Genomic DNA, 21,357 nt, shown 5'->3' on the forward strand with positions numbered 1-21,357 from the left:
GAATCTCACTTACAGGTGGACATTTGCATATGAAACCATGTGGGGTGTTACTGGCAACCGCACAAGTCCCGCCGTTCCGACACGGTTTCCCCTCGCATCCATCAAACACGGCGTCACAGCGCTGCCCTACAATTACGACACAAAATGATTTCAATTGAAAAAAGTGCTTTTCTTGACCACTGAGAGACGAAAGGAATGTACCTGTGAATCCGGTCTGACACTCGCAGCGGTAGTTGTTGGCGAGCTGGATGCAACTGTGCGTGCCGTGCGGGTCGCACGGGTAGGAAAGGCACTCGTTGACGTCGCCCTCGCAACGCTCGCCCACGAATCCTGGCGGGCACTCGCAGTGGTAGCCGCCAATGCCGTCCACGCACTTGCCCTGGTTGAAGCACTTGGGCTCTTTGGTTATCGGGTCCACCGAAGGGAGGCAGTCGTCCACGTCGATCTCGCAGTTGACGCCTGGTGTGAATACTGACAGTTTGTGCCTCGTGTTGCGGGAAAGTATTATATTTTAGAAATAAAGAAGACTAGCTGAATGTCTTTAAATGACAAAGGGATTTACACTATTTTCATCGGAGATGGCCATACACTTTCTAAATCGCTTCCTTACTATGAAAGGAAAAGCCATTCAATTTCGTTATACTTTTGTATAATAACAATAAAGACAATTTATTTAACTGGAATTCTTTTTTTATTTGTGGATCTATAGTTTTTATTTTGATACAGTCATATACTCACAGTCAATAATAACTTTATCTCGAGGTAAGTTTGCATCACACTAAGATTAAATCTTTACACAAAAAAACCTAGCTCAAAAAATGCACTTTTCTTTCAAAATAGGAAAATTGCATTAAATTGCAATACGGGTCTGAAATATCACAATTAAGTTCTTTTCCAAAACCGTGCAGCCCTATTTCAGAAGTAACAGTAATGTATTTGTTTTGCGATTTCTTTTGAAAAGAAGCTGCTCGCCGTTTTCCTTAGTGCTGCCACGAAAACAAACAAAAAAAGCCACAGAGTTTGAAATGTAGCAAAAAAGTAGAGGCTCGTGGTCTGGAATTTACGGTAATTGTGTCCGTCACTAATTTTTAATATCATTGATGTTCGATATGATAAGAGAACTCTAATCTCTAGTACTCTAGAATATCATATGTTGAGACTATAGTACCTTTGATACATAAAATCTTCACCCTTAAACTAAGAACCATTATAATTACATTGCATTGCAATATATTGCAAAATAGCATGATATGGACTTTATGGTTATTTTAACTCATTCAATATTCAATGGTTGAAAACTAAAATGAAAAATATAAAGAACAAAATCATCTATCTATGTGCCCTGGTCATATCCCTCAAGAGGTGTGACCAACAGCAAGACAAACACATACAGAAAAACAAAGAAAAGAAAAAGGAAAAAGTAGCAAATAACAAAAATTTTGATCATGGCCAACCCAAATGCGCAAACACCCAAACAAGTTAAGCACATCGGCACCCAAGTTGGTCATGCTTTTGTCGGGACACAATAAAGCAGCCATGTCACTGGGATCAGGGTGACACAACAGACTCTTCTGTTCAACAGCAGGGCCCGACAGCTTTCACTGGTTTACCCCTGCCGCATCATACGGGTGCCCTGCCCATCCCTTAGAACACGTCCAAACATCCCACTATCCTTTCACAAGACGTCTCCACCCATTCATATCACCAACAAGAGCTCTATCTTCCATTACATTTAGACCTCTTTCCTGCAGTGCACTCATAACACCATCCATCCACGTCAATCGCGCACTTCCTCTTGGTCTCCTTCCATTTACTTCTGCTTTGTAGATCCTCTTCAACATTCGCTCTTCATCCATCCTCTCCATGTGTCCAAACCAACCGAGTACTCTCTTATCCACACGCTTGCTCAGTTCCACTACTACTTCAGTTCTGTCTCTCACAATTTCAGTTCTCAACCTATCCGATCTTGTCACTCCTAACGTACTCATCAAACACTCCATCTCAAAAACATTTAATTTGCATCTCAAATCTGCATTCAGGCTCCAAGTCTCTGCACCATACAAGACAGTCGACACAATCACACTCTCGTACATTCCTCTCTTAACATCCATACTCTTGTTGCTCATCCCTCTCCTCAGAGCACCCAAAACCTTGCGTCCTTAATTCACTCTGTGCAATACCTAGCACTTCATTCCACCAAATGAGGCCACATTACAACTCAAGTACCTAAAGCTTTCAACTTCTTCCAGCACCTGTCCATGCAACCTTATTTCTAACGCCATGCCCACTCCATCCCGGGAACACCTCATCACCTTACTCTTGCACACATTCACACATAACCTACGCCTATCACACACTCTGATTTCCTTTCATTGACAATTTTTAAAAATGTGCATAACACACACGTACATTTTTTTCCAATTCATATACTTAATTTCACTTTAAACCTTCTGAAATGTACCCCAAAAATTCAACCCCATTCAGGACTTTAAAAACAATTAATTAAGAGTTACAGAAAAAGACAGGGAGGGGGTGTTCTGACCTTGCGTTCCTCGAGGACAAGAGCATTTGTAGATACCGATCAGGTCAACGCAGGTGCCCCCATGCTGGCATGGCTGAGAGGAGCACTCATTGATCTCCTTAGAGCAGTGTGTCCCCACGAAGCCTGGTGAGCACTTTGCCGCCAGAATGGAGGTGGAAGAAGAGGAAGAGGAAGAAGAACAGTTGAATCGATGGCGGACATGAAACAAAGATTTCTGTTTACCTGGCGTTTTTTTTTCCTGGGCCAAGGCTGGCCCAGCATGTTTTGATGAAAGGGAGATTAGAATTACTGGAGGCGGTTTATAAATACACTTGATAGTTCAGAGACGTATATCATCAATTTACAGTTGTCTTTTAAAAGAAGCTGATTCTTCTTCGTGTCGTGTTTAGAGAATGTGAAAAACTCATGCATTTAAACTGTGAACCGCATAACCTTCATTTATTTATGATTGGGCTAAACATCTTGATAGATTTAAAGAATCCAGGGTTCAAACACCTTTTTCATGGCCAAATTAAAGCACTTTTTAAGGACTTTTAAAGCCAATTTTCCAATTTCTCCAGTACTGTTAATAATGTATTTTGCAGAGGGATAGATATATCTGCGTTTTACATATGCAAATTTTAATCTTGTGCGTTTATCAAGATACGATTTTTAGATCTTGAGTGTACATTTAGAATACGAATAAAAGTCTTGAGTAAAATGACGATAATATGCAGTTTACATGTTCAGTTCTTCGTGTAATAATTTACCATTGGGAAACGCTACCTTCATTTTTTGCATGGCCCATAATAAAAGTCCGAAATTGATACATAATACGTAAATGCACTAAATATGCACCACAACACATTGATAGTGCCTTGTTTAGGTGCCGTACATACTAATATCAGCTGCCGTTAATCATGAGAATTGCAATGGCAAAGCCACCAGAGAGCAGTGTCGGCGTCATTTTTAAGCAGACTTGTGAAACATAAAAACAATTTCAAGCATTTACAAGCACTTCACACAAAAGTCAAGCACTTTTCAATTCTTGAAAATAAAACATTAAAATTCAACATTTTCAAGCAACCGTACAATTTCTCACTTTGCATATGTATCCTCCTAGAAAGTCCAAACACGTAGCTCCATTTTCACAGGGGTTGGGTGTGCATTCATCCACTTGCTCCTCACAGTAGCTTCCCGTATAGCCAGGCTGGCAGTGGCAGCGGTGAACGTTACCCGTATCCAGACACTGGCCGGAGTTACGGCAAAGGTTTGCCACATCCACTCCTTTACAAATAGCAAATAGGACATGTTATTCCTTAGTATGAGTAAATGGAGTTGATTGTCTAGTTTCGAGATGACATGTCTACAAATTATCTTCAAATGGCAAAAAACAAGCATGATTACCGTATTTATAAGAGTAAAACACGCAAATTCTTTGACAGAAAAAAGACCTATTTATAAATGACGGATGAAGCGATGCGCTTAGATGTATTACGGTAATTATACTGTGCTACTCCTGTTATCGCTGGTTCACTGCTGTGCGGATTTTGAATTGAATTGTCTTTATCGTCATTGATATCAACGTATCGTGTGTTGTGTTCTGAGCAGACAGCACACAGCAAATGATATCACAATGGCAGGTTGTATGTGTGTGTGAGAGTGTGTGTGTGTGTGGTGTGTGAGTGTGTGTGTGTTGGATGGGCATGACTGCCCGTGTGAAGTACTAAGATTGACTTATGAATGCTGTCAGACAAACAGGGCAGGGGCACAAGTCAACGGGTCCACCCAAGACAAATGGTGCTAGCTTACTTTTAGCGTCTCATTACATTGAAAGGAAATGTATCACTTGGAGCTGACTCTCTAAGGAAAGTCAGGAGACTGAAAGTGAGTGTCTGTGGATTATTATCGGGTTTGGGAAGCAACTGGGGCGGCGTCAAAAGAAAGGGAAACAGCAAAGTTGCAGCTCCAGCCTAACTCTCTTAAGCCACCCTGCCGAGCCTGTATCTCACCAACGACAGATCCATTACCTATGAAATGAAAGACCTGGAGTTGCAACTCATGGGAAACGCTACATTCGGGACGGTTGTATTTTGATCATCGCAGAGACATGGCTCTACTTGAGGGCACCCAATGCTAGCGTGCAGCTAGCCAGCCACTCTCTAATTTGCTTTCTTACACTGAGAGGCAAAACCCTCCAATTTTGTTGTACTTTTGTATGATAACTGCAATTTTGTGTTCTGTGTTTTATTTGTAGATCTATAGTTGTTTTATTACAGTTGTATACTCTCAGTCGGTAAGGACTTCATCTCGAGGTAAGTTTAACCCCTGGGGCTTTTATGAACCGAAGGATGACAGTACTCAAATAAAAACGGTACTATATAACACCCGCTGCTCAACTCAGAAAAATTCAATACTCCGAAAAAACAACCCTCGATTTTCCATACTGTCACCCCTTTTTCTGACCTCTTTGTTTGGCTGCCACCTCGCAAGAGACACTTGGTATGTCACAGAAGATGCCTGCCCAGCCGGTCTGGCATTCGCAACTGTATGTTGTTCCCCTTTGCCAACAGGTACCCCCGTTCTTACAGGGTGATGAGCTACACCACCGCACCAAATTCTAAGAGGGAAAAAAGCATGACAAAAGTTAAGTCACCTATTCGTTTGTATGTCTATATACAGTACAATAACATAATAATAACAGATGTATCTTAAGTGACTAGGTTCTCAAAATATTCTTTTTACATATTTTACAATATCTTTGCATCCAAAGACACAGAGGAATGACACTCAGTAGCCAATTGCCCAACTTACGGGATATATTGGTTCCGGACGATCGTTCGGAAGTTGAATTTGTTGTCAGTGCTATATTTTGTATGGAATGTATGTTTAAGGTTTACATAAGTATATTTAAGGCTTGTATTGTTTTTTACTAAAAATAAACAATTCATAAAAAATATGCTATATAAAGATAAACAAAGTTGAGTTTAACATACTTTTGGAAGATGCGCTTCAAGAGGTCCTCCTCTGTGGTAAAATGTGGCCGCAAAAAAGCGTTCTAATCATTTTCTCAAATGCATCAAGCTTTCTTATTCCACTTTTATTTAAAAAAAAAAAACGGCTCGCCTTTTCTTTACACATCACACCAACCATATTGAATGGATGCACGAGAAATAAACAACACAAAAATGTCAAAGTTCTTAGCGCGTTGGAGTTAGTATAGACATAGACAGTATAGAATGTTTACACACAAATTAGGAAGAAAGTTTTTTTCTTTGGTGTGGATGCTGGGTGAGCACCACATGGCGATTGTGGCGGAAATAGGCACTCCAGTAATGTCCTCATCTCATCTTATCTCATCAGCCGTACCGCTTATCCTCATTAGGGTCGCGGGGGGGCTGGAGCCCATCCCAGCCATCTCCGGGCAGTGGGCAGGGGACACCCTCAACTGGTTGCCAGCCAATCGCAGGGCACACAGGGACAGACAACTCATTTGCTCATTCACACCTAGGGACAATTTGGACCGGCCAATTCACCTGAAATGCATGTTTTTGGAACGCGGGAGGAAACCGGAGTGCCCGGAGGAAACCCACGCAAGCACGGGGAGAACATACAAACTCCGCACAGGAAGTCTGGAGCTGGATTTGAACCCACGACAGGTTCCCATGACATGAACTGTGCCGCACAAGCGCTAACCACTGCGCCGCTGTGCTGCCCCCAGTAATGTCCTGTACTCAGAAAAAGGTGCACAAAATACAAAATCTAACAGCAATGTCGACATCTCCAAAAATCTACCGTTTAAGTCGAATGGTCGTAAGTAGGAAAGCGTCTGTATTGAATCCCCAAATGTGTAATACTTGACCACTAGATTGCACTGTGTTGTCTGGTACAAGCGTGGGCCAGTGATACGCGGCACAGCGTGGCGGACAAACATGGCGGTTTTATCGACCAATGATTTTTTTTTAATAAAAATTAACATTGGTAATAAAGTTTATTTATTCTTGCCTAGTATTCAAATCAATGTTTTGTTTTTTACTGGATGAAAGTTTTTTTTACCACTAAGGGGCACAAAATATTACACACTGTCCCTTAAATTATTAACCACCTTGTGATGTTGTCCTCAATTTGACTTTGGCTTGAATATTCCAAACCTACCTGGCAATTGATTCCTGTGTATCCATGCGGACATACACACTTGTAGGTGCCATAGCTGTCCTGGCATGTGCCACCATGCAGACAGGGCCTAGAGTCGCACTCATTGATGTCATGCTGACAGTAGCTGCCAGTGAAGCCGGACGGGCACAGGCACATGAAGGTGTTAATGCCGTCCACGCAAGTGCCACCGTTAAAGCAGGAGCTGCAGGTGATTAAAAACAAAACAAAACATGGGTTTGTTAAGCATCTGGACCAATAGCATGTCAACGTTTGCATTGACCCGCCGGCAGAGATGGTAAGCATTGCTGTCATGCACTTTCTGGACCGATTTCAACATATTACTTATTGTTTTGTTTTACGTTCATTATGTTTTGTGTACTGTTACCAAATGCTAAATCTTATGCACCCTGGTCATCCTAGAAAAGAGGATCACTTGTGAGGCCCCTTCTCAAGGTTCATTATTTTCCTCGTGCTGAGGTTTTGAGTTTTTCCTTGCCGGCATGTTGGTTTAAGATCAGGAGATGGTGTCATTGTAACCTGTGAAGTCCTTTGATACATTTTGTGATCAAGGGTAATACAAATAAATGTCTACTTGACTTGACTTGACAAGTATATTACATCAGTGGTCAGCAAAAACTGGGCCTAATCTAAAGGGTTTGGCTCTGCTCAACAGTTAGTATCAAGCCTCTGGGATTTATTTCAGATAGATAGATAGATAGATCAGATTCAGTAAGAAAACAACATCATTTGACGGCTGGAGTGGCTTTAATCAGATCTTTGACCACACATCGAGGGAGCCCCCACTTCCAGCGATTGAAGTGTGTAGGTGGCCCCATATAGGTATTGGTATTGAAGCAATGTCTGAGGGAATCAAATATATGGATAAGTGTAGACAGGGCAAGATAACGAAGTCCCTTCAGAGAGGGATGACGTTTCTTGCACGTCCGCAGGAACGCGATCGCCATGGTGACTTAAATTTTGTGATCACATAAGCGAAAAACTTCGGACGCTGAAAAGTTCTTGAAAAGTTCAAGAATCATTTATCCACATATTCACTGTCTTCGTAATAAAATGTTATTTTGCAAGCAAATCGACCTGGTGTTCGTGGAAAGCATTTTTGAGATATTGGAGGTAGCACAAATGAAAAAAAGTAAAAGTTGTACTTGAGATGCATTCTTTCACAAAAAGCCGTTTTTCTCAGAGGTTTTCTTGGAAACGAGTATTTTCAAGATACTTAGCTAAGTTCAACTGTTTACTACACTATGGTAAAAGTTAGAAACATTCTTTCTCATGAAAGATGAGGGTTCAAGATTGCTTTTGATAAGTCCTATGCCTAAATTAATAGCTAAAGAACTGAATCTTCCGTAGGCCTTACAAAATGAGTGAAAATGGTAAATATTGTCTGGCACTAGCTCTCCCAATTTGAGAAAAACGCCTAACATTAGACAAGTTAATGTTGTTATTATTATTAATGTAATAATCGTTGTTATTTTTACCGTTATCACTATTTTTGAAAAATTACAAACATGTTTAATACCAGGCAGCACGGCGGCACACTTCTGAGGTCATGAGATTGAAACTTCCTGTGTGGAGTTTGCATGTTCTCCCTGTGCCTGTGTGTGTTTCCTCCGGGCACTCCGTTTTTTTCCCACATTCCCAAAAACCTGCATGTCAGGTTTATTGGCCAATCTAAATTGTCCCTAGGTGTGGATGAGCCAGTGAGTTGTCTGTCATTGTGTGCCCTGCACTGGCTGGCAACCAGTTCGCCTGCCTACTGCCCGAAGATAGCTAGGATGGGCTCCAGCGCCCCTGCGACCCTACTGAGGATAAGCGGTGCAGATAATGGATGGATGGATGTTTAATGCCGCCTTTGAGGCGGGACATGAAAATACTGTCAATGAAACGATTCGTGGTACGGTTAAAGTTGCGATCCACTGTTATACAGGGACAATAGTGGGTGAAGAAAAAAATTCATTTTTCTGAAAAAAATTAAATGACTGATTTTACAACAGGCATCTAAGTCATAGTAAGTACAGCAACTACAGACGGCCAGGAACTGAAGTGCAGTAAATGTTCATACCAACATTCAACAAAGGGGGCAGCAGTGGATTAAATGAATCCAAGCCTTGCATACCTCTCTGTGCAGTCAGGCATGTCATTTTCACAGTGGATGCCGCTAAAGCCGAGCGGGCAGGTGCAGGTGTAGCTGTTGACAAAGTCGGTGCAGTTGGCAGCGTTTTTGCACGGGTTGCTCTCGCACTCGTCGATGTCCTCTTTGCACTTCGGGCCCCGGAATCCCGGCTGGCAAGTACACAGGAAGCCGTCGGCCTTGTCCTTGCACAGACCCCCGTTGCTGCATGGATCTGGCAGCCAAGGAAAGGAGCAGAGTGGTTTATGACTTCAAAATACATAGAATATTCTTTACAGTTTCCAAAATCACACCCAATTTTTAAAGGGACAGTGCGTAATATTTGACAACTAGATGACGCTTTATCGTGTCATGCAACCAAAAACGAGTGTTACAAAGTACTAGGAAGATAACAAACTACGGAAACTCAAAGTGACCGAACCACACTGTTTTTCTTATCTTTTTGCGGGAGGGGAAAGAAAAATGAGTAAAAAACAAAAAAATAATTAAAAAGAAAGTGCAAGAAAAAAAGCAGTAAAGAAACCAGAAGAAAGGAATGAGGGGAAAATGAAGAAAAAAATAAAGGAAAGAAACAAGAGAAGGGAAAAAGAAATCAGGAAGAAGAAAGAAGAAAACGTTATGTTAAATAAATACAAATTTCTCAACCTGAGAGTATTTAAAAAAATGCATTCTTACATGCTAGTTCATGTATATTTGTTCATTACCCAAATCGGTATTGTTTTCAAGTTACCTTTTAAGATTAATGCAGTCATACATACATCAAAATTTGGGTTATATTTAAAGTTTATTACTATAAGCAATCAATAAGATATGAAACTACCAAGGTTGGGCTTAAAATCCCAAAATGGAAGATCTTACTAGGCTTGCAGTCATCAATATCTGTTTCACAGTTGTGTCCAGTAAAGCCGGGTTTACAACCGCACTGGTAACTTCCCATGGTGTTCTGGCATGTAGCTCCATTTTGGCAGGGATTCTTCACACACTCCTTTATGTCTACCTCACACGTTTGCCCTAAAATCAATAAATTCATTAGTAACCCTAATAAACTTAAATCACCTTGGTTAGTGCTCATGTAGCACAATCTAATATTTTGGCTTGCTCTTAAAAAATAATGGGCCTCTCAGATAGGACGCACTGTGTTAAATATGGTGAAATGGCATCTGAGCCCTTTAGTGTTACCTGTGGTGTTCCACAGGGTTCACTACTTGGCCCCCATCTTTTCAGCATTTACATGCTTCCATTAGGTGATATTATTCACAAGTATAATATCAGTTTCCATTGCTACGGAGATGACACTCAACTCTATCGTCAGATGGAGGAATCTACCACACTAAACTGTGGAAATTTGGAGGCCTGCCTCACTGAGATGAAAGAATGGATGTCACTCAACTTCTTGTGCCTTAACTCTGAAAAGACCAAAATTGGTCCATCTAAAGCTCGTGACTTGTTCTCAAAAACTGCTCTGAACATTGACAAATGTAATATCACCCAGAGTGACTCAGTCAAAAACTTAGGTGTCATATTTGACCCCGATCTGTCCTTTCAAACACGCGTTAAGAATATAACTAGAACAGCTTTTTTCCATCTTCACAACATTGCTAAAATTCGCCCTATGCTGTCTCAGTCGGATGCAGAGATTATAATTCATGCGTTTGTTACCTCCCGTCTCGATTACTGTAATACACTACTCTCCGGTCTCCCGAAGTCCAAAATCAAGAGCTTTCAGCTGGTACAAAATGCTTCAGCGAGGCTTTTAACTAAGACAAGAAATTTTGATCACATTACCCCGATTTTAGCTAGCCTGCATTGGCTTCCTGTTAGCTGAGTTCTGTTGGTAGTATACAAAATCATGCATGGACTTTCAGATTTAGTTTCTCCATATGTTCCGGTCCGGAGCCTTCGCTCTGAAAATACTGGTCTACTAGTGATACCAAGAAGAGATCCGCAGGTTCGAGAGTGTTCTCCATCCGGGCCCCGGTGCTGTGGAACGCTCTTCCCCCTGAGATCCGATCTGCAACCTCAGTGGAAATGTTTAAATCTAAGCTTAAAACTCACTTCTACTCTATAGCATATGAATAATCTATATTTTATGTTGACAATATCTGTGTATTATTTGCCCTAATGTAGGTTTTAGATCAGGGGATGGTGTAATAATAGTCTGTGGTTTGCAATAATCTGCTGTTTGAGACTCTTTGTGATTAAGGGCTATACAAATAAACATGACTTGACTTGGCTTCTTTTGTAGATAAAATGTGAAGCAACATGTTGACTTGTGTATTACTTAATACACAGACATAGTTTGCAATTTTATTTTCTGTACTTGTTTATGGCTTACCTTGCCATCCTTCTGGACAGACACAAGCGAAGCTCTGATAGTCCTCCGACTCCTGACACACTCCACCATGTTTGCAGGGTTTGATACTACAGGGGGCCATTACACTTTCACAGTTTTCTCCTGGAACACAACATCATAACAATTGTAGAATCCAAACAATTATGAAAACAACAAGGTGGCTTTGTCACTCCATTGTTTCACGTTCTGTGAACCAATGATGTTATCTATGTACACATGTGGATTGTGTAAAATTGAAGCTTGAATTTTAAGAACAACAATGTGAAAAAAAGACCAACAACCCAGTCACTGCAGTTTCTGGTGATCAAAAAAGATCCTAACAGAAACTATGCTTAACTTGTGTGATATTGTTTAGGAGTCGTGAACTCGGGAGATAACCCAACAAAAGGAGGACCATCTTTCAATCACAGTTATCGCAGGGTTTTTCTTTCAGTATTAAGCGGCTTACTGGGGACGTTTCCCTATCTTTTTCCACGGGGCCCGTCCCCGACAGGAAGTGGAGCTTTGGCTTCCGGCCATTGTGAGGACATGCTTCTGCAGTGAGACGGGAAAGCAGGAAAACAGGAAACCTGCGGGGCGGCCCCATTCCCACCCGAGAAAATGAAAACTTTCGGGTTCTAGGTGAAGTTTTCCAAAAGAGGGGATCCAATTGAAATAAGATATAACATGAAAAATATTTTCCGGGGATGCTACTATCATATGGGAGATCAGAGGGGCTGGAAAGGAAAGTCTTCCTGCCGTACTTGTACTAAAATAATATTGAACTGATGGCATTTTTACCCTTCCCTATCGACCAAAAATTCAACAACAACACGTAGAGCGAAGCTTTAGAGCAGGAGTCGGGAACCTTTTTGACTAAAAGAGCCATAAGACTACACTTTTTTAGAGAGCGATCCATACCACATATTTTAAGACAGATTTTAGCAAAACCGCCAAAACCCGCTCTCCAGACAAAATCTAATGTTTCAGCACATTTTATTTTACTGTGTGACGTCAGATGATTTGATAAATTTTATGAAGTAAGAATAACGCCTGTGTCCCATATCAACAATTCTACCACTTTAAACTTGTCACCCTCCTGCAATAACTTGAGATTGTTGAGGCTCATTTTGACCCATTTTCTTTCATAAATAATGGTCTTAAAACAGGTGCAAGCAGAGCTCTTTTTGTAAAACTGTCACAAAATACTGCAAACGAGGATACGTATTTACCTTTGAAGGAAATGGCCCCGTGTGCATAGCTCCACCCGCCCCTACCGCTTACCTGATCAAATTGCTGAGAGTGTTTGGCTGGGGTTTCTGGCTGTTTGCAGTTTTTCTGTGGGTTTTCATGAAGTGACTCAACAGTGGACCTAAATATTTTAATGAAGTTCGTACAGCCAAAACGAGGTCTATATTGTGTGACAACTTGACTTGTAGACTGTAGTGGGGTGTATGCTCTTTATATATTGGAGAGAACTATCTTTATTGTTAGCGCTACGTCTGCTAAGCGAGCACCTGACTCAGCTTTGCGCTTATCAGTATTGGAACGCTATGGATGACATTTCCATCAGTATAATTCTATCTATGAAAGAGCAATTTATGGCTTGCTAGCCATAAACTCCCGACCCCTGCTTTAGAGGAATGCCAAAGCATCACACAATATTTTTGTACCTGTATAGGGCGGGACACAGTTGCACTTGAACCCTGCCACATCATCGATGCATGTCCCCTGGTTGAGGCAAGGGTTGGAGGCACATTCGTTGATGTTGCTTTGACAGTTTGGCCCTGTGGTAAAACAAAACATTAACACAATTGAATTCAAGTAGAAAGCTGATGACTGAGCTTTTTTATAGAAAGTTAGAAGTAAATGATTTTAATTAGCAAAACATGATTTGTTATTCCTTGTTTCAACAAAGTTTTGTAAGAAAAGACATCAACGACGTCATAGACATTATAGCAAGAACCAATAGCATGTATTTTGTCATGGATCGCTGCTGGCAGAACCGGCACAAAAGCGTAGACGACAGGCGGACCTGAGACTATCATTAACAATTGTTAACAAGACATTGCTTAGAAAAAAAACAATCACTCCTTTTTTTGTGACGGTGTGAGTCACAATGGTTAAAAAAACGGAACTAGACAAGTTCTAGAGAGTCTTGTTTCCGTTCTCTTTGTAATTTACAAATGTTGATTTGAAGTACAAATTCAGATTCAGATTCAGATTCAGATCTACTTTATTGTCATTCTAGTACACGTGTATACAGAACGAAATGTCGATGCATCTGACCCCCACAGTTTCCTTGAATGTACAGATATAAATAAAGTTGTATTGTAATTGGCTACGTATAGTATTTTACCATAGTGCCGATAGTGCAAGAAGAGTAGCTAACCAGATGTGCAAAATGGGCAGTCAGGTTAACAAGTCAGGTACACAGTAACATTGACACTGTAACAATAACGCTGTAATTACCATAGTGCAGAGAGCAATGTGCAATGAGTGGCAAGCTATAAGAAACTGCCAGTAGTGCAAAAAGTCAGATTAGCAGCCGCTTAGATTTAAGTTAACTATATGTTAGATTGACCATTTAACAGTCTAATGGCCAGTGGGACTAGACTATTGCGGAGCCTGGTGGTCCTGCACCGCACACTGCAGAACCTCTTCCCAGAGGCTAGCAGTGTGAACAGTCCATGATGGGGGTGAGAGGGGTCCCCGGTAATGTTCTTAGCATGGGATAGGCAGCGCTTCTGGCCAATGTCCTGAATGGAGGGAAGTGTAGTCCCAATTATTTTCTCTGCTGTCCTCGTTACCCTCCTCACACTACCCCAGTCGGTAGCGCTGCAGCCTCCACACCACACAGAGATACAGCTGGTCAGGATACTCTCTATGGTGCCCCTGTAGAATGTGATGAGGGAGGGTGGGGGCAGGTGGGCTCTCCTCATCCTCCGCAGGAAGTACAGGCGCTGCTGTGCCCTCTTAACCAGTGATGCAGTGTTCACGGACCAGGTGAGTTTGTTTGTAATGTGCACCCCTAGGAACTTGATACTACTGACAACCTCCACAGCCTTGTTGTTGATGCAAAGTGGGGCATGGTTGGGCTGGTTTTTCCTAAAGTCGACAATGATCTCTTTAGTTTTGTCAACATTCAGGACCAGGCTGTTGTCCCTGCACCAGCCCACCAACTGCTCCACCTCCTCTCTGTAGGCTAGGTCGTTGTCATCCCTGATGAGGCCCACCACTGTTGTGTCGTCAGCATACTTCACGATGTGGTTTGTGGCGGACCTAGGGACGCAGTCGTGTGTCATCAAGGTGAACAGCAAGGGGCTTAGGACGCAGCCTTGGGGGGAGCCCGTGCTGAGGTAGATGACATCTGAACTGTTCTGACCTATCCGCACTGATTGGGGTCTGTCACAGAGGAAGTCCAGCAGCCAGTTCCGCAGGGGGGTGTTGAAACCCAGGAGTCTCATTTTGTCTACCAGATGTTGTGGGATGATGGTGTTGAATGCTGAACTGAAGTCCAGGAACAGCATCCGCACATGGGTGTTCTTCTCCTCTAGATGTGTCAGGCTCAGGTGAAGCGCAGAGGAGATGGCATCCCTGGTGGAGCGGTTTGTCCTGTAGGCAAACTGAAAGGGGTCGAATGAGGAGGGGAGACTGGAGGTGATGTGCTCTTTAACCAGTCTCTCAAAGCACTTCATTATGATAGGAGTCAGTGCAACGGGCCGGTAATCGTTGAATGATAAGATCTGGGGTTTCTTTGGCACTGGGATGATGTTGGCAAATTTAAAGCATGATGGTACTTTGGCTTGGTCTAGCGAGGTGTTGAAAATGTCTGTTAGTACACAAGCCAGCTGATCGGCGCACTCCCTAAGTACCCGCCCCGGAATGTTGTCCGGGCCTGGAGCCTTCCTTGTGTTGACCCTTCTCAGGGTCTTCCTCACGTCAGATGAGTCCAGGTGGAGTGCTCTTTCGTCCTGATTTGGAACCGCTTTCGCTGCAGTGGTGCCGTTTTGTGCCTCGAATCTTCCAAAGAATTTGTTGAGGTCATTCAGAAAGTCCATGCTAGTAATAAAGCATTGCTCATGGTGACAGATTTAATTTTTCAAATTTGAGATATCCTTTTAATATTTTTGATCTCTGTTGATTGTATCTTTATATTGTTACTTGACTTGCTTGATTTCTGTGTTAAGTTATTGTAACTACGAGTGGTCATGTTTCTTGACAGGTAGCCGCACACAGCTAGGCATTGTCATGTCAAGCCAAGTCATCTTTATTTTTCTAGCCCCTATTTTTTAACAAAAAAAGGAATAATTTCATTTTTAGGCCTTTTGTAAAAGACAGCTTTTTTTCCCTCCCGGGAATATTCTTTATTTCCTTAGAGTCACAGAAATTTCCAATCGTCTAAGGCTTAGACTATATCTTTATCCTTGACTGTGGACCTGTGAAATTTGAGAAACCAGTGATACCCATCCATTTAGGATTCTCTAAATTGGAAAACATTGAATTGTGTTTTCTTGGCTGATTTGATGAACCTTGTTGTGATTCATTTGACTTTTGATTTAAATTGAAGTGTATTATTAAATCCTGACACGAGAACTGATTCAAGTAGGTTCTAAAATCCAATGGTGCACATAACAAGACATTTTGCGACTATTAATTGGTTCATCAACCGAAATTAGAGTAGATGACCGGTCATCAAATTGAAATTGAAATAAAACAGGGTTAGTTAACCAAGACTAACAGAAATGAGGATTTCTTATCTAGCACCTTTAACCAAATAAGAGTGTTCTTTTACTATATTTTATCTTAACCGTTGACTCATCTCTTGTTCGTTGTTCATTAAATTGCCGGCTTTTATTCAAATTAATTTTGCTTCCTCTGTTAATTTTACCACTGATGAAACCTAGAACTAGTCCAGCAGCTTTTCTTGCCTCTGCCTAACACAGGGATGTGATTTGACCGAAGTGAAATTATCTGAAAATTAGGCGGGGGTCTGGGGGCCGCGGGCACCCAGCTAGGTCCAGGGCAGTGCCCTGGGTGGGGGGACAAGTCGGGCGAAGCCCCCCGGAGCACATGGGTTTTCCGTGTTTTTAAGTACTTTCAATGCACTCAGATGACAAAGAAATAGACAAAACAACAGCATAAATTTTCAATGTATTTTGAACTATCCCATATAAAATTACAGTTTAAGTCAACTCAAAATCAGTCACATTAAAAAACATTGGACTGCCTTTGCTTTTAAAAACTATCACTGAGAATATCATCATATCTAACTCATGTGATTACTAAGTTAACACACAAATCATGTTGAAGAGTTCAAATTTCATGAACAAATAATTGTATCATGACCAAATGAAAAGTAACTCATATTAGAACATACCACAAATGTCTTTGTTATAGCAGAAGATGTTATCTATAAATGAAAGTACTGTAGTGGGTTGTACATAATTCACCCACGGAACCATTGTTTAGTTAGCGAGTTCGGCCGGTTCTAGCCACTCTCGTGTTTGTTTTGTTATTGCCAGTTTAAATGTCATTAAAGCAGCTTTCGTTGGCACCTTTGTTTGACACTCCGCCTACGACTCCCGTCTCTGCTTGCTACATTGGATCACGTCGGGGTCACCAACATTTGTAGATAATTCCTTCTCTAACCAGTCCGATCGAAACTTGTTTTTTACGATCTTAGCAATTTCTTTAACTCGCGGAGCATCTTTGCGTTCGATCTCGGACATCTTTCTTTAAACACTCGGCAAAAACGTGTGAGAAATGAACAATGGCATACTCCTACGCCTTTATAACAAGCGCGTTTATTGGTCAACACGGAGACTTCAACCAATCGCAAGTACGTTTCATTTCAGTTACGGAAACACTAAAATGGAATGCTGTCGAGACGAAATCGTTTTTTTTACCAATTAAAAAATCGGAAATTTTAAAATTTTATTTTTGGAGATAAAAAAAGCGGAATTCCGCGAATAAGCGGAAAAATCACATCCCTGCTAACAGCATAAGTGCTACACCAACAAGTCATCTACTTCAATACTAGGGCAGGATAAGAAAAGTCATAGATAAGCTAATATTATTAGTGATTAAAAAAAGAATAGAATGGACTTTGTGTATGTATGCACTGACCGGTGAAGCCCACGTGACATGTGCACACGTAGCCGCTGGTCATATCCTTGCACGTGCCTCCATTCATACAAGGGTTGGATTCACATTCGTTGTTGTTGATGTCGCAGTTTTTGCCGCTCCAGCCGGAGTCGCAGAGGCAGTTGTAGCTGAAATATAAAACAGTATTGACTCAGTGGCATCAATTTAATGAAATGAAATGATCTGCATTTATATAGCGCTTTTCAAGTCAAGACTTCCCAAAGTGCTTTACAGTGTGCTTCACATTTCCCAATAGCGGCTGTGCAGCCATGTAAGGCGCTAACCTGCTTATTGGGGGCATTAGGGGTTCAGTGTCTTACCCAAGGACACTCCGACATGTAACACGAAGGAGCCGGGATTCGAACTGCGATCTCTTGATCCCAAGACGAGCGCTCTACCTCCTGAGCCACTGCCGCAGCGTTTTGAAGAAAATGGAATGAAACTGGCTTTGTGCAGAAGTAACGCTCTTATTTTTGTTGTTGTGTGACATTTTAAAAACAAGGCCTTGACAAGTTCTGTTGAAATAGTTGTGTAAAGGAAGTAATGGGATTTGCCTGAGAGACACAATTTGATATTCTATATTAGGTTAAGGCTGGGTTGTTGGTGGAATCTGTGTCAAGTGTTCAGTCACAAGCAAAACGTTTATTTTAAGGTAGTCTAAGTTCGTAGTACTGCATAAACAATTCTTAAAATATCTCATTTGGCTTTCGATTATTTTATTGATTATTCTCGGGATCAGAAAAAGTTAAAATTGCTATCAATTCAAAGCATTTTATTCTAAAATAGAGCATTTGTTTAAACTAGCAATATCAATGGTTTACCGAAATAAAAATACGTTCCATTTTTAAAGTGACAAACGTTGAATACATGCAGCCATGATTCAAATAATGTATTTACAACTATGAACACAATACCAATATAACATTGACAATGTATTTATTTATTGTCCTTCAAAGTCTGATTCATCATCAGAAACACCAAAAGGTTGTTTCCCTCGTCGTGTTTTTTTGCATTCATTTATATATTGCAGGATGATTTCCTGTTTCCTCAATTCCCTAACATTTGTCTCTGTGAATATAATAGCGTGATAATGAGAAAATCGAACGTGAGGAACACACGAATAAATACATTAATCCTGTCTAGAGGTAAGATCGGGCTTAAAAAAATTCAGCCCAACCCGACCCGAGTCGTGGGTAAACAAACCCGAAGCCGACGGATTAACTTGATTTGATAAATGAGCCTGAAATAAACCTGAAGCTTTAATTTGCTACCCAGGCCCAAGATCTTACCTCTACTCCTGCCCGTACGAACCACACTGATTCTGATGCACCACTTCAAACGCCTGATTCACTATGGGAAATCTCAAAACATTTTCTCCCCGGATATATACAATTCATAGTTCAGGTTTTTTTAAACTTCAAAACAGTGAATTTCTTCCGAATATGAGACTTTCATGCCTGGATAGGAAAATCAAAACCCAGATGACTTTGTGTGGGCCTCACCTGTTGATCTTGTCCTCGCAGTTTCCGTGGACGCAGGGGTTGCTGAGACATTCGTTGACCTGCGAAAAGCAGCTGGCATCGTGGAAGCCCTCGGGACACAAGCAAGTGAAGCCGTTGATGCCGTCGATACACGTCCCACCGTTGTGGCACGGGTTGTGGGCACACTCGTCAATGTTAATGTTGCACATTGTGCCTGATGGAGAGAGACAGATTCAGGACGTCATGTGGAGCAAATATCAGGGTTCGTACAATTTAGTCAAAGCCAAACTCAAGCACTTCTTAAAGGACCTTTAAAGATTTTCTCATTTCTCCAGTACCATACAAATATAATACATAATTGTATTGTTATTATTAATAATTACCAGGCATGAAAATAGGTCAGGGGTTAAAAAGGTGAGAAACCTGTGGAGGAAATACCTAGTTTTTGAAAGATATTTTTTGACTTTTTCTCAAAGAATTGAAAGTGACTAACATTAAAATCAAATCAAATCATTTATTGACAACTATGAACATAATACCAACATTTCCTATTTGTTTATTTCATGTCCTTCAAAGTCCGGGGTCATCATTAGATACACCAAAGAGTTGTTTCACCCGTCTTGTTTTTTTTTCTGGACGACATTCTGTTTTCTCTATTCGCTAACATTCATCTCTGGTACGGTGAATAGAAATAGTGAAATAATGAATGCACGTTACACACGAATAAAAACCGTGCTACTACTCAGTGTTTCCTATACCATAGGAAGAGTCTGTTGTTGCGCCAGGGTTTGATTGGTCCAACTGTGCTTCTTTTATTAAAACATGATTATATTTTAGATGTACCATATACCATAGTGGCAGCACGGTGGGGTAATGGTTAGCGCGTGTGCGGCACAGTTCTGAGGTTATGAGATCAAACTTCCTGTGTGGAGTTTGCATGATCTCCCCGTGCTTGCGTGGGTTTCCTCCCACACTCCAAAAACATGCATGTCAGGTTAATTGGTCAGTCCAAATTGTCCCGAGGTTTGGACGAGCGAGCGAATTGTCTGTCCCTGTGTGCCCTGCGACTGGCTGGCAATCAGTTCGGTGTGTCACCTGCCCACTGCCCGAAGATAGCTGGGATGGGCTCCAGCACCCCCGCGACCCTACTGGGGATAGGCGGGGCGGATAATGGATAATAATGGATGGATGGATATTCAATAGTGTATAACACTCAATCGCGTATAACAAGCTAATCGGTATAACATTTTTGTCTCACTTGTTTTAGCTCAAACTATACTGTTAGATGCAACAGGACTCGAACCCGGGTCGCAGCGGTGCAGGGACCGAATTCTAACCACTGGACCGTCAGTTATAGAGAAGACATATTTAAAGGCAGTCAATTTTACTTTTTGCTGTAAAAATGAACCAGTTTGAAGAGTTTGAATTTAAAACACAATTTTCTCCCGGTGAATAATGCCCCCAGACTCCCCTAGACTGTCCACACCAGGATCTCACAAAACCATTTGGAAAACACAATTCGTCTTAAGTTTAATAGAGCTGTACGGAATTTGAAAGTTTGATACTCTCTGCCGCCATCTCCTGGCTTAAAGTCACAATTGCAGCCTTAGTCAGCTCATTCATGATGCATGCGCAAGTACCTACATTTCATAAACACGATCAAATAAACTCTTATTTTTTTAACTTTCATTTTTAAGCAGTTAGGTTTTATTTTCCTTAATTTAATGTGTGTCAGACTACAGAGAAACGTGGCTACAATTTCAAGCATTTAAAAACACAACAGTGAAATTCAAGGATAAAGGTCTATGGAAAATGGGAAATTAAATATTTGGGGAGAAAAAAATTCAGGCGTGTTATTTGATGACCATTCTCGGCCACCAGCCGTGGTATGCAGTTTCGGCTCCTTTTGTCGGCGACTTGAAGCGTAGCCGGCATTCACGGCACAAAAGAGGGCTATTTGGCTTCAATTCCAGGACGGGCTTTCCGAGCTTTTAAAAGCTCAACTTTCAGGAATCTTTCACTGAATCTTTTCTTCAGCTCAAATCCCCAGTGAGGCAGTGCACAACGGGGTGTGTGTTTGTGCGGGTCGTCTTTGTACGCGAGGCCAGCTTGCGTGTCCGAACAGCTAACAGGTTGGGGACAGGTTGGGGACCGGTTTGGGACAGGGTGGAGCGGTAACTCGACACTAGTCCAGCCTCGATGGAGCGTGCTGGCTCGCCCGCCAACTGTTGGCCTTCTCCCACCACGGTTTGATTACCCTAAGCCCGGATTCGGGTTTCGGCAACTGGTCACCTGAGACTGAAACATGCCGTCTTAAATCAGTTCGTCGGTCCGGTTTTGGTTGAACAGAGGCTTTTGCGTGTTAATGCTGTAACACTTGATTTTGGTATATTTCTATAAAACATTTTGTAGATATGGTGTCAAGACAACTGGACACTATTCGCATGGTTCAGACACCCTTTTTCTAAGGACTCTCAGAGCCAATTTTCTCCTGGAACATTCAAAAAAGTAACCCAATGTGAATCAATCCATTGCCCTGTTGTTTGAGGTCAACGAGTGCTTTATGAAGAAA

The 21,357-nt window shown here is 41.6% G+C and overlaps 1 protein-coding gene across 1 annotated transcript in view; it reads right to left on the minus strand.

The window, feature by feature from the left end:
- The window catches only part of LOC148366103 (neurogenic locus notch homolog protein 1-like), a 96,618-nt gene that overhangs the window by 24,043 nt on the left and 51,218 nt on the right, over positions 1-21,357 (minus strand). Inside the window, exons 13-24 of the mRNA XM_088336526.1 lie at positions 18,807-18,999; positions 17,287-17,432; positions 12,831-12,944; positions 11,161-11,280; positions 9,684-9,836; positions 8,811-9,039; positions 6,677-6,878; positions 4,988-5,141; positions 3,624-3,808; positions 2,543-2,675; positions 202-459; positions 14-126 (exon numbers count right to left, since the gene is read on the minus strand). Of these exons, the coding sequence (XP_088192652.1) occupies positions 14-126; positions 202-459; positions 2,543-2,675; positions 3,624-3,808; positions 4,988-5,141; positions 6,677-6,878; positions 8,811-9,039; positions 9,684-9,836; positions 11,161-11,280; positions 12,831-12,944; positions 17,287-17,432; positions 18,807-18,999 (2,000 nt within the window). The remainder of the gene's footprint in view (positions 1-13; positions 127-201; positions 460-2,542; positions 2,676-3,623; positions 3,809-4,987; positions 5,142-6,676; positions 6,879-8,810; positions 9,040-9,683; positions 9,837-11,160; positions 11,281-12,830; positions 12,945-17,286; positions 17,433-18,806; positions 19,000-21,357) is intronic.

The sequence above is a fragment of the Urocampus carinirostris genome, chromosome 5, assembly GCF_059441175.1.
Source record: "Urocampus carinirostris isolate Australia breed hairy pipefish chromosome 5, RoL_Ucar_1.0, whole genome shotgun sequence".
NCBI classification, from domain to species: Eukaryota; Metazoa; Chordata; class Actinopteri; order Syngnathiformes; family Syngnathidae; genus Urocampus; species Urocampus carinirostris.